General features: G+C 53.6%; 2 protein-coding genes across 2 annotated transcripts; one reads left to right on the plus strand and one right to left on the minus strand.

Annotated features, from left to right (window-relative positions):
- Positions 1 to 1390: 1390 nt before the first annotated feature.
- NQO1 (NAD(P)H quinone dehydrogenase 1) lies at positions 1391 to 13351 on the plus strand. The gene is made up of 7 exons (XM_041772932.1): positions 1391 to 1734; positions 7135 to 7254; positions 8441 to 8605; positions 9396 to 9526; positions 10623 to 10736; positions 11400 to 11501; positions 12422 to 13351. The coding sequence occupies exons 2-7, from the start codon at positions 7251 to 7253 to the stop codon at positions 12725 to 12727; spliced, it is 822 nt and encodes a 273-aa protein (XP_041628866.1). The 5' UTR covers positions 1391 to 1734; positions 7135 to 7250; the 3' UTR covers positions 12728 to 13351.
- On the minus strand, positions 1482 to 3563 carry LOC121500971 (translation initiation factor IF-2-like). Its single transcript, XM_041773056.1, has one exon. The coding sequence runs from the start codon at positions 3561 to 3563 to the stop codon at positions 1482 to 1484; it is 2082 nt and encodes a 693-aa protein (XP_041628990.1).
- Positions 13352 to 14859: the final 1508 nt, after the last annotated feature.

The following is a 14859-nucleotide window of genomic DNA, read 5'->3' on the forward strand; positions in this document are numbered from 1 at the left end:
ACGTGTGGAATCTTAAAAAAAAGAAAAAATTGACCTTGTGAACACCAGAGTAGAATGGTGGTTGGGGGGGGGGGGGGCTGGGGAGCTGTTCCTTAAGGGTACAGACTTATAACCAGGAGATCAACAGGTTCTGGATCTAATGGCAACACGGTGGCTGAAGTCAACAATATCACATTACAAGCTAATAAGTCACTAAGATACTAAATCTTAGCTGCTCCCAACACAAAAAGGAAATGATAAAAAAAAAAAAAAAAAAAGGAAATGACAAATGTGTGACTTGGGAAAGAAGTGGGCTAATGCAACAATCATATTGTGATACAGAAATGTACCAAACCAACGGACACCGTAAACTTACACAGTGTTATGTGTCAATTATATCTCAATTTTAAAAAAACCATTCGGGGCACCTGGCTGGCTCAGCCACTGGTGCAGGTGACTCTTGATCTCGGGGTCATGGTTTCAAGCCCCACAGAGGGTTTGCAGATAACTTAAAAAATAAAATCTTAAAAAAAAAAAAAAACAGCCTTAAAAATATTTATTTTGATTACTGAGTTTTTTTAGTGCCCCCGTAAATTTTGGAAACCCTACCCAGAAGGGTGTAGTTCCCAGCTCCTTTCCCTCTGAATTTTCTTAGTTATTATCTCTAATTTTTCTGATGTTTGCACTTTGAAGTTCTCTTTTTCCTTCCTCCGCAAAGATATTACAGGTTGAGTTGCAAACAACTGCCATACAGCAAGTCATATGAATTTTTTGGTTTCCCAATGCATATAAAAATCGTTTACCCCACACTTGTAAGTGTGCAACAGCATCACGTCCAACAATCACCTACCTGAATGTAAAGATACTTCAATGTTAGAAAAAAACCTAATCATCTGAGTTTTCAGTGAGTTATAATCACTGATCACTGTACCGACTACAATGAAAAGGTTTGAAATACTGCAAGAATCACCAGAATCTGACAGACACAAAATGAGCAGATGCTGCCGGAGCCTGGGTGCCCGTGGGTGTGTTCAATGCAGGGTTGCCACAAACTTTCAATTTATTAAAAAAAAAAAAAAAAAAAAGCCGTACTTGCAAAGCACCCTCGAAGGAGCCGCAAGTTTCACCCGAGGAGACCGGACCTCGGTGGTGTCTCGTGCTCGGCCTTCCCGAGGGCGCCCCTGCCTCCCGGGGCAGCACCGCTCAGAGCCCCGGCGCCCCCCCCCCCCCAGCAGGCCGGCGCCTGGGCACGAGCACCCCGCGGGGCCCAGGGCGACCCCGAGGCTGCAGGGACCTCAGGCCCAGGACCGCGGCTCCGAGTCACCGTGACTCAGCGAGTCCGAGGCTGCCCCCCCCCCCCCCCATCTCGTGCGAAGGCCTTTCCCGGCGGAGACACCCGGCGCGCCCGCCGCTCCCCGACCTCTCCCTGGGGGCCCCGGGCGCCCTGCACCGCCGGTGGCCGCCGCCCCACCGCGCCCCGCCCGCGGCCCCGGGCACCCTTCTCACCCGTCGGGCCCTCCAGCCCCCAGGCCCCCCCTTCCTGAACCGCGGCCCCGCACGCCCCGCCCTGCGCCCCCGGCTCCGGGGCCGGCTCCGCCCGGCAGGGCCGCTCCAGGGGGGCGGGCGCGCGGGGCCCATAAAGCGGCGGCGGCTGCGAGCGGCACCCCGAGCCCCGGCCTGCCCCGACGCCGCGGCCGCACCCCCGCGGCCCCGACAGCCAGCACCCAGCGGCCGCGCGCCACGGAGCCCTGGCGGGTGAGTGCCGCGCCGCCCCGGGCAGGGGCGCCCCCGCAGCAGGTGCCGGGAGCAGGGGACCCCGGAGCAGAGGTGCCCCGCAGCAGGGGACCCCCGGAGCAGAGGCGGCTCTGCAGCAGGGGTGCCCCGGAGCAGGGAGCCCCCGCAGCAGGGTGCTCCGGAGCAGGGTGCCTCTGCAGCAGGGCGCCCCCGGAGCAGGGTGCCCCGAAGCAGAGGCGGCTCCGCAGCAGGGGTGCCCCGGAGCAGGGAGCCCCCGCAGCAGGTGCCGGGAGCAGGGGAGCCCGGAGCAGAGGTGCCCCGCAGCAGGGGACCCCCGGAGCAGAGGCGGCTCCGCAGCAGGGGTGCCCCGGAGCAGGGAGCCCCCGCAGCAGGGTGCTCCGGAGCAGGGTGCCTCTGCAGCAGGGCGCCCCCGGAGCAGGGTGCCCCGAAGCAGAGGCGGCTCCGCAGCAGGGGTGCCCCGGAGCAGGGGAGCCCCCGGAGCAGGGTGCCCCGGAGCAGGGTGCCTCTGCAGCAGGGTGCCTCTGCAGCAGGGTGCCCCGCAGCAGGGGAGCCCCCGGAGCAGGGGAGCCCCCGGAGTAGGGTGCCCCGAAGCAGAGGCGGCTCCGCAGCAGGGGTGCCCCGGAGCAGGGTACCTCTGCAGCACGGTGCCCCGGAGCAGGGGAGCCCCCGGAGCAGGGGAGCCCCCGGAGCAGGGTGCCCCGGAGCAGGGTGCCTCTGCAGCAGGGTGCCTCTGCAGCAGGGTGCCTCTGCAGCAGGGGAGCCCCCGGAGCAGGGGAGCCCCCGGAGCAGGGGAGCCCCCGGAGCAGGGTGCCCCGAAGCAGAGGCGGCTCCGCAGCAGGGGTGCCCCGCAGCAGGGGAGCCCCCGGAGCAGGGGAGCCCCCGGAGTAGGGTGCCCCGAAGCAGAGGCGGCTCCGCAGCAGGGGTGCCCCGGAGCAGGGGAGCCCCCGGAGCAGGGTGCCCCGGAGCAGGGTGACTCTGCAGCAGGGTGCCTCTGCAGCAGGGTGCCCCGCAGCAGGGGAGCCCCCGGAGCAGGGGAGCCCCCGGAGTAGGGTGCCCCGAAGCAGAGGCGGCTCCGCAGCAGGGGTGCCCCGGAGCAGGGTACCTCTGCAGCACGGTGCCCCGGAGCAGGGGAGCCCCCGGAGCAGGGGAGCCCCCGGAGCAGGGTGCCCCGGAGCAGGGTGCCTCTGCAGCAGGGTGCCTCTGCAGCAGGGTGCCTCTGCAGCAGGGGAGCCCCCGGAGCAGGGGAGCCCCCGGAGCAGGGTGCCCCGAAGCAGAGGCGGCTCCGCAGCAGGGGTGCCCCGCAGCAGGGGAGCCCCCGGAGCAGGGGAGCCCCCGGAGTAGGGTGCCCCGAAGCAGAGGCGGCTCCGCAGCAGGGGTGCCCCGGAGCAGGGGAGCCCCCGGAGCAGGGTGCCCCGGAGCAGGGTGACTCTGCAGCAGGGTGCCTCTGCAGCAGGGTGCCCCGCAGCAGGGGAGCCCCCGGAGCAGGGGAGCCCCCGGAGTAGGGTGCCCCGAAGCAGAGGCGGCTCCGCAGCAGGGGTGCCCCGGAGCAGGGTACCTCTGCAGCACGGTGCCCCGGAGCAGGGGAGCCCCCGGAGCAGGGTGCCTCTGCAGCAGGGTGCCTCTGCAGCAGGGAGCCCCCGGAGCAGGGTGCCTCTGCAGCAGGGTGCCCCCGGAGCAGGGTGCCCCGCAGCAGGGGAGCCCCCGGAGCAGAGGTGGCCCCGGAGCAGGGTGCCCCCAGAACAGAGGCGCCCGGAGCAGAGGCGGCCCCGGAGCAGAGGTGGCCCCCGGAGTAGGGTCCCCTGGGAGCAGAGGGCTCCCACAGCCCTCATTTGTCTGCAGGGGTCCCCAGGGGCTTAGGTGTCAATTTTCCTCCATGACTCAAACTGCATCCCGGGGTGAGCCCTCCCCACACACGGGAGGGAAGGGGAGCTCCTGTTTCCACCCCATCTCCACAACCTTGGGTGGGCGTTTGAGACGGACTTGACCTCAGAAGCAAAAAATTCCCTCCAGAACAGGTCAGGCCCTGTGGTTAGAGGCCCAATCTGGCCACCTTGTTTGGCCTTGGAATTTAAAATACTTCCGTGTAAGTTGTAGGTTTACAATACCTATAGGTGATTTCATTTATTTATCTTTTTTTTTTTTTTTAATAGATTATTTATCTAGGGCAGCACGGGTGGCTCAGCGGTTTAGCGCCACCTTCCGCCCAGGGCGTGATCCTGGAGACCTGGGATCGAGTCCCACGTCGGGCTCCCTGCATGGAGCCTGCTTCTCCCTCTGCTGTGTCTGCCTCCCTGTGTCTCATGAATCAAAAAAAAAAAAAAAAAAAAAAAAATATATATATATATATATATATATATATATTTTATATATATGTCTGTGTGTGTGTGTGTGTGTGTGTATCCAGATACTGAACTTTGCCGGTTGTATTTCTTGCAAATACATCCTTCCTGTTTGGGCCTCATCTTATATTGCTTAGTTTAATTGAAGATTTTATTTTTTCATGAGACACACAGAGAGAGGCAGAGACACAGGCAGAGGGAGAAGCAGGCCCCATGTATGGAGCCCTACGTGGGACTGGATCCCGGGTCCCCAGGACCACGCCCTGAGCAAAGGGCAGACACTCAAGCCCTGGGCCGCCCAGGTGCCCCTTATATTGCTTATTTTTGAAGGTGGTAGGCATCCCCCGAAGCTAGTAGGTGGTGAGCTCCTTGAAAGCTAGGGATAAATATCCCGATTTCTCATTTTATGTCAAGTGACTTTATATTTTACCACTTAGGAAACGCTTGTTAATATTAAGTAAAAAAGAATCTTTATATGTAGGTAAGATGCCAAGAGAATAAAACCTGACAAAGCAGAGTTCAGTAAATATTGATATACTTAACGCAAAGGTAAGTCGCAGAGAACATGCTTGTCAGAACTTCATATACTCACATTTCTCCCAAGAGTGTTAAGTCCTGGAGTTGATTAAAAAGGGGGGGGGGTAAAAAAAGGGGGGGTAGGAGTTTGTTGAGGAAGCCTCCGGAGCCTCTTTCCCTTTTCCTGATTCAAAGCAGATGAATCACTGTCCTTAAATCCCTCAGCCTGAGATGCCCGCGCAGGCTGGGCGGGGCCCGCGGGGCCCTCGGCCCGGTCCTTCAGCCCGAAGCAGCTGCTCCCATGGGGCCCCACTGGGGGTACAGCCGTGAGGAGTTAATAAGAAATGAGGTAGTGGGGGGCACCTGGGGGACCCAGCGGCTGAGCCCCGGGCGTGACCCTGGGGGCCCGGGATCTAGTCCCGCGTCCGGCTCCCCGCAGAGCCTGTTTCTCCCTTGGCCTGTGTGGCTGCCTCTTTGTGTCTCTCGAATCAATCAAAAAATAAAATCGAAAGAAAGAAATGAAGAAAAGAAAAGAAAAGAAAAGAAAAGAAAAGAAAAGAAAAGAAAAGAAAAGAAAAGAAAAGAAAAGAAAAGAAAAGAAAAGAAAGAAAAAGAAGACAGAAAAGAAAGAAAGAAATGAGATTGTGATGCCAGTTGCTAGGAGCAGGGGTGGTGATCTATTCCGTCCTCTGGTACCTCCCCTGCTGCCCCGCACATGGTTGCATGGATTTATCTAGGTCTCTCTCTCTCTCTATATATATATATTTAAGTTGTTTCTTTGTTTTGTTTTTGTAATCTGTACACCCAGTGTGGGGCTTGAACTCACAACTATGAGCTCGAGAGCCCCATGCTCCTCCGACTGAGCCAGCCAGATGCCCCATGTCTATATAAAGTATTAGAGTTTCACCACTTGGCTATGTAAACTTGGGGAACTTGCTTAACTTTTCTGTGCCTCACTGTTCTCATCCATAATATGGGGATACTAAATTATATATATACACACATCTCAGCGTTGCCATGATAACTGCAGAAGAATGCCAAGCACTCAGAGCAGTGCCCAGCACATAGTAAGCTCTCATTGATGCTGTTAGGGTAGAGCAAGGCCAATAGTACCTGATTTCACTTGTATGGAATCTAAAAACCCAAACAATGAACAAACAAACAAAAAGACACAGACCCTTAAATACAAAAAACAAAGCAACTGTGCCAGAGGGCAGTGGGATGGGCAGAGGGGCACCAAATGGGTGAGGGGGAGTGGGAGATACGGGCTTCCAGCTACAGAATGAATAATCACGGGGTAAAAGGTCCGCACGGGGGTGTAGTCGCCGGTATTGCCATAGTGTCGTGGGGTGTGACAGGTGGTAGGTACCCGTGGGGTGAGCATAGCCTAATACACGGGCGAGGACTCCTGTGTCAGTCACCTGAAACTAACGTAACATTGTCAAATATACTTCAGGTGAAATAAAGAAGAATAAAGGGCACCTGGCTGGCTCAGTCGGAAGAGTGTGGGGCTCTTGGTGTCAGGGTTGGGAGTCTGAGTCCCACGTTGGGTGAGATTACTTAAAAACAAACAACACTTAAAAAAAATGCACACTGTTCTCGTGAGCGTGCAGCCCGCGTGTTCTGGCAACTTAATGAACACAGGCCCAAGGCAAAAAGGTCCAAGAAAAAAAAGTAAATCTTTCCCTTCTGTCTCTACCTCCTTGCCGACTCGTACTCAGCTAAGAAAACTATTAATAGTTTCACGTGATCCTTGCGCATCTCTTCTTCCCTCATACCTGGATGCCGCAAATCTACGCACATGTATGTGTAGTTTCTTTGTCTTTTTTTTTTTTTTCTTTAAGTAACGGCTATACCCAACGTAAGGCTCTAACTCACAACTCCAAGGTCTAGACTTGCGGGCTCCAACCGAGCCAGCCAGATGCCCCTCCTCATCTTTCATAAGAATGGGTTCACTTTACTTCATTTTATCAGCTAACCACCCCGTCTGTCCTGGCTGTCGCTGGCGACTATAGCGTCAGCCGGGCAAGAGCATACAGGTCTCTAGTACGTGTACCGGAGTCCCCATCAATGCCCGGGCAGGTTGCGTGCAGCGCTCGCCAATGAGAAGAATACAGTAAACCTCCTTGTGTCCCGATGCTTTTAGTCTGTAGAACGGATACCCCCAAAGTCAGAGAGCGACATCAAAGACTTATTGTTTTTTGTTTTGTTTTGTTTTTGAGAGAGAGAGAGAGAGAGAGCGCGCGCACGAGAGAGAGCAGGAACAAGGTTGGGGGTGGGAGGGAGAAAGAGAGAGAATCCTAAGCAGGCTCCATGCCCAGTGCAGGGCTCAGTCTTGCGACCCTGAGCTCATGCCTTGCGCCAGATCAAGAGTCAGCCCCCCAGGTGCGCCAAATATTCATGTGTCTTTAAAATTTTAAGAAATTTGGCCTGATTACTTGGCAATTCATAGTCCCACTGACAAGGTGCCAGTTTTCCTGAAATGTCAATAGCCCTCAGTTGCTTGTTTGAATTGTTTTGCTAATCTTTTTTTTTTTTTTTAAAGATTTTATTTTTAAGTAATCTCTACATCCAACGTGGGGCCCGAACTCCCAGCTCCGAGATCAAGAGTTGCACGCTCCCCTGACTGAGCCAGCCGGTCGCTCCTGTTTCGCCAATCCAATGGGTAAATACTGATAGCTCATTTTAATTTGTTTTTCGTGACAGGCCAGGCAGGGCACTCCTTCTGTTTTTTGTTTTTGTTTTTGATCTGCATTTCTTCCTCTGTGAATAGTGTGCCCATGACCTTGCATTGTTACGACTGCATTGTCTTGTCCTGTTTGTAGGCATTCCTTGGGATTTGTCCTGTTTGTAGGATTCCTTGGGATTTGTGCTAAGAGTTACAGATGTCTTTCCCTTGCTGATTGTCTTTTGACTTTGTTTATGGTGCTTTCTGGAACACACAAATTTTTAATTTTTATTTGTCTTTATCTGGCAAGCTTTTCCTTCATGGTTTCTGAATCTCCAGTCTTTCTTAAAAAGTACTATCTTTAGGTTATATAAATTCTCCCTTTAGATCTTTACTCTCTGCCAGGAATTTTTTACTCTATGTGGTCTGTTTGTGGGATAGTGGAAAAAAAAAAAAACCCACAACAAAATACATATTGAACACAATAGACATTCTGAAAAGTGCACAAATTCGAAGTGACTTTTCATAGACTTGTGTGGTCAGCACCCAGATCAAGAAACAGAGCATGGGCAGCACCCCAAGAGCCCCTTCTGTGCCTTTCCAGTTGCTACCCCTCCACAAGGGGAACCACTATCCTAACTCCTAACACGTCAGTTTTCTAGGGGATAATTCTATTTTCATGCAGATGGCCACTTAAGTATGCCAACAAAATTAGCCACTGAGTAAAAATGCCTCCTTTATTCGTTGTTTTTTTTTTTTTTATTTTTTAATTTTTATTTACTTATTCATGAGAGACACAGAGAAAGGCAGAGGCAGAAGCAGGCTCCATGCAGGAGCCTGATGCGGTACTCGAACCCAGGACCCCAGGATCACGCCCTGGGCTGCAGGCAGCCTCCCCACCTCTGAGCCACCCCGGCACCCCTCGCTGGTACTTTTACGGAGTCACTGTGTTTCTGGCCGCAGGGGGTGGACTGTATCACCCAAGGCCTAACAAAGTCAACTCTTCCCCCTTTTTTTAAAGTTTGGTTATTTATTTACTAATCCCCATGCCCAACATGGAGCTAGAAGTCACGACCTCCAGAGCAAGAGTCGCGGGCTTTTCGGGCTGAGCCCCCCAAGCCCCAGACCCGGAGTGCACACCCTGAGGTGGGCGCTGCCTCCCTCCTGCCTCGTGTGCCCACAGCCAGGAAGGCGCTGATCGTCCTGGCGCACGCGGAGAAGGCCTCCTTCAACCACGCCATGAAGGAGGCTGCGGTGGAGGCCCTGGAGGCCGCAGGGTGGGAGGTCACCGTGTCGGACCTGTACGCCATGAACTTCAACCCCGTCATCTCCAGGCGGGATGTGACAGGTAGGCGAGCCCGGCCGGCTCCCCGCGGCCCCCTATCACCTGTCCCCCCACCCCCGCAGGGATGCCCAAGGACGCCCCCCATCACCTGTCTCCCCCCCGCAGGGACGCCCAAGGACGCGCCCCCCATCACCTGTCCCCTCCCCCCTCCCCGGCAGGGACGCCCAAGGACGCGCCCCCCATCACCTGCCCCCCCCCCGCAGGGACGCCCAAGGACGCGCCCCCCATCACCTGTCCCCCCCCGCAGGGACGCCCAAGGACGCGCCCCCCATCACCTGTCCCCCCCCGCAGGGACGCCCAAGGACGCGGCCCCCATCACCTGCCCCCCCCCCCCGCAGGGACGCCCAAGGACGCGCCCCCCCATCACCTGCCCCCCCCACCCCGCAGGGACGCCCAAGGACGCGCCCCCCATCACCTGTCCCCCCCCCGCAGGGACGCCCAAGGACGCGCCCCCCATCACCTGCCCCCCCCCCCCCGCAGGGACGCCCAAGGACGCGGCCCCCATCACCTGCCCCCCACCCGCAGGGACGCCCAAGGACGCGCCCCCAATCACCTGCCCCCCCCCGCAGGGACGCCCAAGGACGCGCCCCCCCATCACCTGCCCCCCCCCCGCAGGGACGCCCAAGGACGCGCCCCCCATCACCTGCCCCCCCCCGCAGGGACGCCCAAGGACGCGCCCCCCATCACCTGCCCCCCCCCGCAGGGACGCCCAAGGACGCGCCCCCCATCACCTGCCCCCCCCCGCAGGGACGCCCAAGGACGCGCCCCCCATCACCTGCCCCCCCCCCCGCAGGGACGCCCAAGGACCCCGGGAACTTTCAGTACCCCGCGGAGGCCGCTCTAGCCTATAAGGAGGGCCGCCTGAGCCCCGACATCGTGGCCGAGCAGAAGAAGCTGGAAGCCGCGGACCTGGTGATCTTCCAGGTGGGAGCCGGGTGCGCTCCCAGGCCGGCGCTCGGGGGGCCAGGCCGCCGCCGTTGGGCCCGGGGAGCGCGGCGGGTTCTGCTGCCCTCGGGGCGCGGCGGCCACAGGCCTCCCCGGGGTTGGCGCCGCCGGGGCCCTCGGGTGTGCAGCCCCCCCTGTGCTGCAGCTGCCCAGCGGGCCGCCCTCTGGGGTCCTTGTTCTTTTATCGGGACAAGAGACCCAACAAGCCTTTCTCAGGGGAGTTCCCTGATAGCCCTCAGCCCGCGGCCACTTGGCCCCCTGGGTGGGAGCACACTCAGGCTGTTTGTGCTCAGTGACAGGATTTTACACCTGCGAGCACAAGGTGCAGGTTCCATAGTGCTGCTACGGCTCCTACTAAAATGAGCTCTTGGGAAAATGTGCATTTAGGCATCACACATTGAAGCAAACTTTGCGATCCCTGCTGTTTAGACTTTGCTCATAAATGTTATTTCAGAGAAACAAATCTTTTATAATTTCTTAAGATTTGTTTCTTTCTTTGAGAGAGAGAGAATCTCAAGCGGAGCCCTGCTGAGGGTGGAGCCTGCTGCGGGGCTCGATCTCTCTACCCCCAGATCATGACCTGAGCTGAAGTCAAGTTGGATGCTAAACTGACTGAACCACCCAGACGCCCCTCATGGAAACAAATCTTAAGCGCATGTGGCTTTCTGCAGACCTGCCCGTATTTGGTTCTTTAGGCAGAAATAGGAGTGTCAGGCCGACAGACCAAGGACAATAATTTTCTTTAATGTCCTCGCTTCTCCAGAAGAAATGAGAAGGGCCCCAAGAAGGGTCTGCCCTTCCTGACATCACAGGCAGCAGCTGCACAGCTGTGCCGCCTCTGCGCTGGTGGTTCCTTTTTTTTTTTTAAGATTTTATTTATTTATTCACAACAGATAGAGAGAGGCAGAGACCCAGGCAGAGGGAGAAGCAGGCCCTATGCAGGGAGCCCGACGTGGGGCCCGATCCCAGGACTCCAGGATCACGCCCTGGGCGGAAGGCAGTGCTAACCCGCTGGGCCACAGGGGCTGCCCTGCGCTGGCGCTTCCTGATCTGACCTGTGTCCTTCGCCCCACAGTTCCCACTGCAGTGGTTTGGAGTCCCTGCCATCCTGAAAGGCTGGTTCGAGCGAGTGCTCATCGGAGAGTTTGCTTACACGTACGCGGCCATGTATGACAAGGGACCTTTCCGGGTACGTGGATGCTTCTGCTCCAGCAGCGCGATTCTCCCTCAGGCAGGGTCTGGGACACCACTAGATACTAAGGTCAGGCTCCTGGGAGAGATGGATTATAAAATCTTTATGGATATTTAGACGTGACTTTAGGACTTGCTTTAAAATACCCCAGGAACATGAGGGGCAAGGGTATTAGCTAAGACGAGGAGGGCCAGGTATGGAGACTTGGAGCTGAGTGGCGGAAGTGTCCTTATGCTTTCTTCTCTATGTATGTTGGACATTTTCCATAATAAGAGTTAAACAGAGTCTATCTCAGTTTTCTAGACACCCAACTACTACACAAGACACATTCTGAGGCCTCCCGGATTCCATGCCTGGGTTGTGGGTAGCACCGCGAGGGGACAGAGTTCCACTCAGGCACCAGGCGTCCACACTGATCTTGTAGTTTCCTGATTTGCTAACAACCCCCCCCCCCCCGCCCCGCCCGGAGCAAATCGAGACTCCTGGGCTTGCCCTGGAGTGTGACTTCTGGAGTCCACCCAGGTGGCTGGCTCAGAGGAGCCAATGTGAGAAGTGACGTGAATAGCAGGTGGGTGGACTTGTGTGTTCTTTCCCCTGGGGTTGTGTCATTAACTTCCTGTCGCCATGGAGATGTGGAGGGTGACGACTTTGCTTTTACAGAATAAGAAGACGGTGCTCTCCATCACCACGGGCGGTAGCGGCTCCATGTACTCTCTGCAGGGTATCCACGGAGACATGAACATCATTCTCTGGCCAATTCAGGTTACTCGTTTTCAATGAACCTTCTGGGGGATTAATCAATTGAGCTTTCTGTGGGGTCCAGAGCCTCAAGAGAGCAGCTGAAAACAGACCCGAGGTGTCGAGGTGAGGATGAAAGCAACGTAGTAACTCAGAACTCCAGGGCGCTCCCTCCCCTGCCTTCCTGGTCTTCCCAGGCCCCTGTACTAAAAGAATAACGCGAGTATGGCACGTCCAAACACTACTGCCTCCTAACCGAGGACTAGTGCAGATAACCCCCCGACTTGGAGAGCCAAGTAATGATTCTCCCCCGAGGACCGACCCCTCTCTGATCTTCCTGGCCTTCGGCAAGTTGTTGCTACGGCCCCACAAACTATTAGAAAATTGTAAGAAATACTTTAGTCCAGCTAACAAGAGTGAAGTCAGAGGTAGGCTTTTTGGGGGTGGGTCACTGGACTATCAAAATAATCCCCTCTAGAGAAGAGGACTGGAGAGAACAAATATGGTGGCCCCCTATAATAGCGGGCAGTTGGTACTGGAGAAGTTATAGGAATCCTTTATTGAGACTCCTCTAGCTACGCAGAGAGGCAGAGAAAGGCAACTTGGCATGCCTTGGCACGAGTCGGCTGCCAAGAAGCTGAAACTCCCTTATGTAATAGAACTTCCGGCATTTTTGGCAGAGGATCCCAGGCTGGCAGGGTTTCAAGGTTTTATTCATTTAAAGAAGAGTTCAGCTGACTAGGCTAAATAAAATAGGTAACAGCTAGGAATAGAGAGGAGGTGAGAGAAAGAAAACAGATATGAATTGCTTCTCCAGGGGGCCTCAGGCGCCCACATTGGATCCTCTTACTGGAAAACCTAGATTGTCTTTCGCTGTTTGTATATGGTTCAGGCTGTGTAGGGTTTGTTGTGTGACTCATCTTTGTGCTTTGGTGTATCCCCAGAGTGGCACTCTGCATTTCTGTGGCTTCCAAGTCCTGGAACCTCAACTGACCTATAGCATTGGGCACACTCCTATGGATGTCCGAATTCAGATCTTGGAAGGATGGAAGAAACGCCTGGAGAATATCTGGAATGAGACTCCACTGTATTTTGCTCCAAGTAGCCTCTTTGACTTAAACTTTCAGGCAGGATTCTTAATGAAAAAGGAAGTGCAAGATAAGCAGAAAAACGAGAAATTTGGCCTTTCTGTGGGCCATCATTTGGGCAAGTCCATCCCAACTGACAACCAGATCAAAGCCAGAAAATGAAACTCACAGGGCTTTATTTCCTTCTAAAATGTAGCCAAATCGAGGTTTCTTTTTTTGGACTTCTTTGACTTGCTTTAGTCTTTGAGATTTGTGTGTTTTTCTTTTTCCACAGGAATGACTAGGAGACAGAATAGACTGTGTTCCTATATTTTTGGATAGTTGTAGTAAATATAACTGATTCTTATGATTGCGATCATGGCAAAATCTGATTAAGCTCAAGAGGCCACTTAGGATATACAGCAGGGAAAGATGGAGAAAAGATGCCAGACAATATTCTTTAAGGTCCTCTATACAATTTAATTCTTCTTTTTAAGTATGAATTTTTAGGGCTCAATCTGCGAGACAGCATCCAGCCCTTTAATGACATACTTTTCTTTTAGTTACCTCTCTGTGGCTTATGGCAGAAGGGAATTGGTCAGAGAGAAAAAAATGACTGGGTGCTGACCCAAGGGACTGGTTTACTAGTTACTAATCTATGCTTGTTTACCACAGATACTGGCTTTAATTACTGCGCAGTGACTAGTATGCCTAATGTGAGAGTTCCTCTTGCTTCAACTTTTGTAGTTTGTATACAGTACCTAGAGACACTTTCAAGTGAAAAGATAATAAAGGTCTCTTCTTTGTCTCAGTCTTCTAATTTAATGTCTGCAGAAATAAACCAACACATCCATACAGTACATCTGCTACAATGACCGAACAAGAAATAGTTACTTAACAAAAGCCTCCTACAAATAGTACTTAATTTTTGAGCTTAGAACACCCTGGAAGGTTTTCTTCTCCACTGCTAAACTGATGACTTTCCTTTTGGATGTGGTTTGGTCCCACCATTTTGGGGATGAAATTGTAATCCTAGAGTTTCGTTAACTTTGAACAATTTTGGTATACCGTTCCGATTTCCAGTTTAGATTATAGAAGTGCAGCTCGCTGTCGGTATAATTCCAGTAGAGTATGATGAAAGGCTGCCCTCTTGTGGTGCACTGAAAGGAAACGAGAGAGAAGGCAAAACAAGGTTGCTGGACACTGGGAACAGGTCCTGTACCTGCCAAGAAAATGAGGGCAGCAGGTAGGAGCCTCACGTGCCAGATGCTGACAGGCATTTGGGTATTTCCCCCTACAATGGCAGATGGCTAGGTGCTTCAGTTTGAAAGATGTTTTCTTGTTGCCTTCATTCTCACTGCAATTTTTGTAAATTTCTGCAAGTTCCAGATGAAATAATAACCATTTCTACAAAATGGATGCACACTCATTGGTTTCAGTGAAGCTAGTGATGAAGGCATACAGGCAAAAGTGGAACCTACTAGGGAAGATGGGATCAGTCTGCAATAATAAATTACGGCCAGGGTGCCTGGAGGCCAACTCAGTAGAGCATGCAACTTTTGATCTTGGAGTTGTGAGTTCCGGCCCCTTAAAAATAAAATCTTAAAAAAAAAAAAAAAATTATGGCCAGAAGCTTATAAGACTGGAGAGCTCTCCCAACAGGGCTGCTTCATATTGAATTGGTAAAGAAACAACCTATTAAGACCCTCAGCGGGAATCTACGGGACATTTACAGAGATCCAGGAAAAACATTCTAGAAATCAAAAAAAACCTAGAATTCAGTAAACAAATGTCAAGGGGCAGTATTTACTGTGATTTGCCTGATTTATTCTGATTTATCCAATGGGCTAGATACTCTTCTAGGCAGTGGGAGTTGGCAACGATTGACAAAAACCAAGTACCAAATGCTAGGAAGAAAGAGCAGGGTAAGAGAGAGATGGGATAGGAGTTTTGTTTTATACAAGGTAATCAAGAAAGACCTGCCCGATAAGGCTACATGTTTGCGAAGTCCTGACAAAGTGAGAGAGTGAGGTGTAGGCAGATGCGTGAAGGAAGGCGCTCCGGGCAGTCGTGATCTCAGCGTGCAAATACCTGAGGCAGGAACGTGCACGGTGTGAGGAAGAAATAAGAAGTTAGTGTAACCAAAGCAGAGAAAAAAACAGAAGGCTATGTCAGACACATAGCCGGGATCGGATCATATAGAGCCTTACAAGTGCTATAAGAATATAAAGATAGGAAGTCACTGGAGAGTTTTGGGCAGAAATATAATATCACATGACCCATGTTTAATTCTGGCTGGTAGGGGAGGAATCAAG

The sequence above is a fragment of the Vulpes lagopus genome, chromosome 10 (genome assembly GCF_018345385.1).
Source record: "Vulpes lagopus strain Blue_001 chromosome 10, ASM1834538v1, whole genome shotgun sequence".
NCBI lineage: Eukaryota > Metazoa > Chordata > Mammalia > Carnivora > Canidae > Vulpes > Vulpes lagopus.

What these genes read in the sequence shown, in the direction of transcription:
- LOC121500971 (XM_041773056.1), bottom strand. Translation starts at nt 3,563, where the DNA reads ATGAGGGCTGTGGGAGCCCTCTGCTCCCAGGGGACCCTACTCCGGGGG.
- NQO1 (XM_041772932.1), top strand. An exon ending in CTCCAGGCGGGATGTGACAG is followed by an intron (nt 8,606 to 9,395) that starts GTAGGCGAGCCC and finishes CCCCCCCCGCAG; the next exon opens with GGACGCCCAAGGACCCCGGG. An exon ending in TCATTCTCTGGCCAATTCAG is followed by an intron (nt 11,502 to 12,421) that starts GTTACTCGTTTT and finishes GTGTATCCCCAG; the next exon opens with AGTGGCACTCTGCATTTCTG.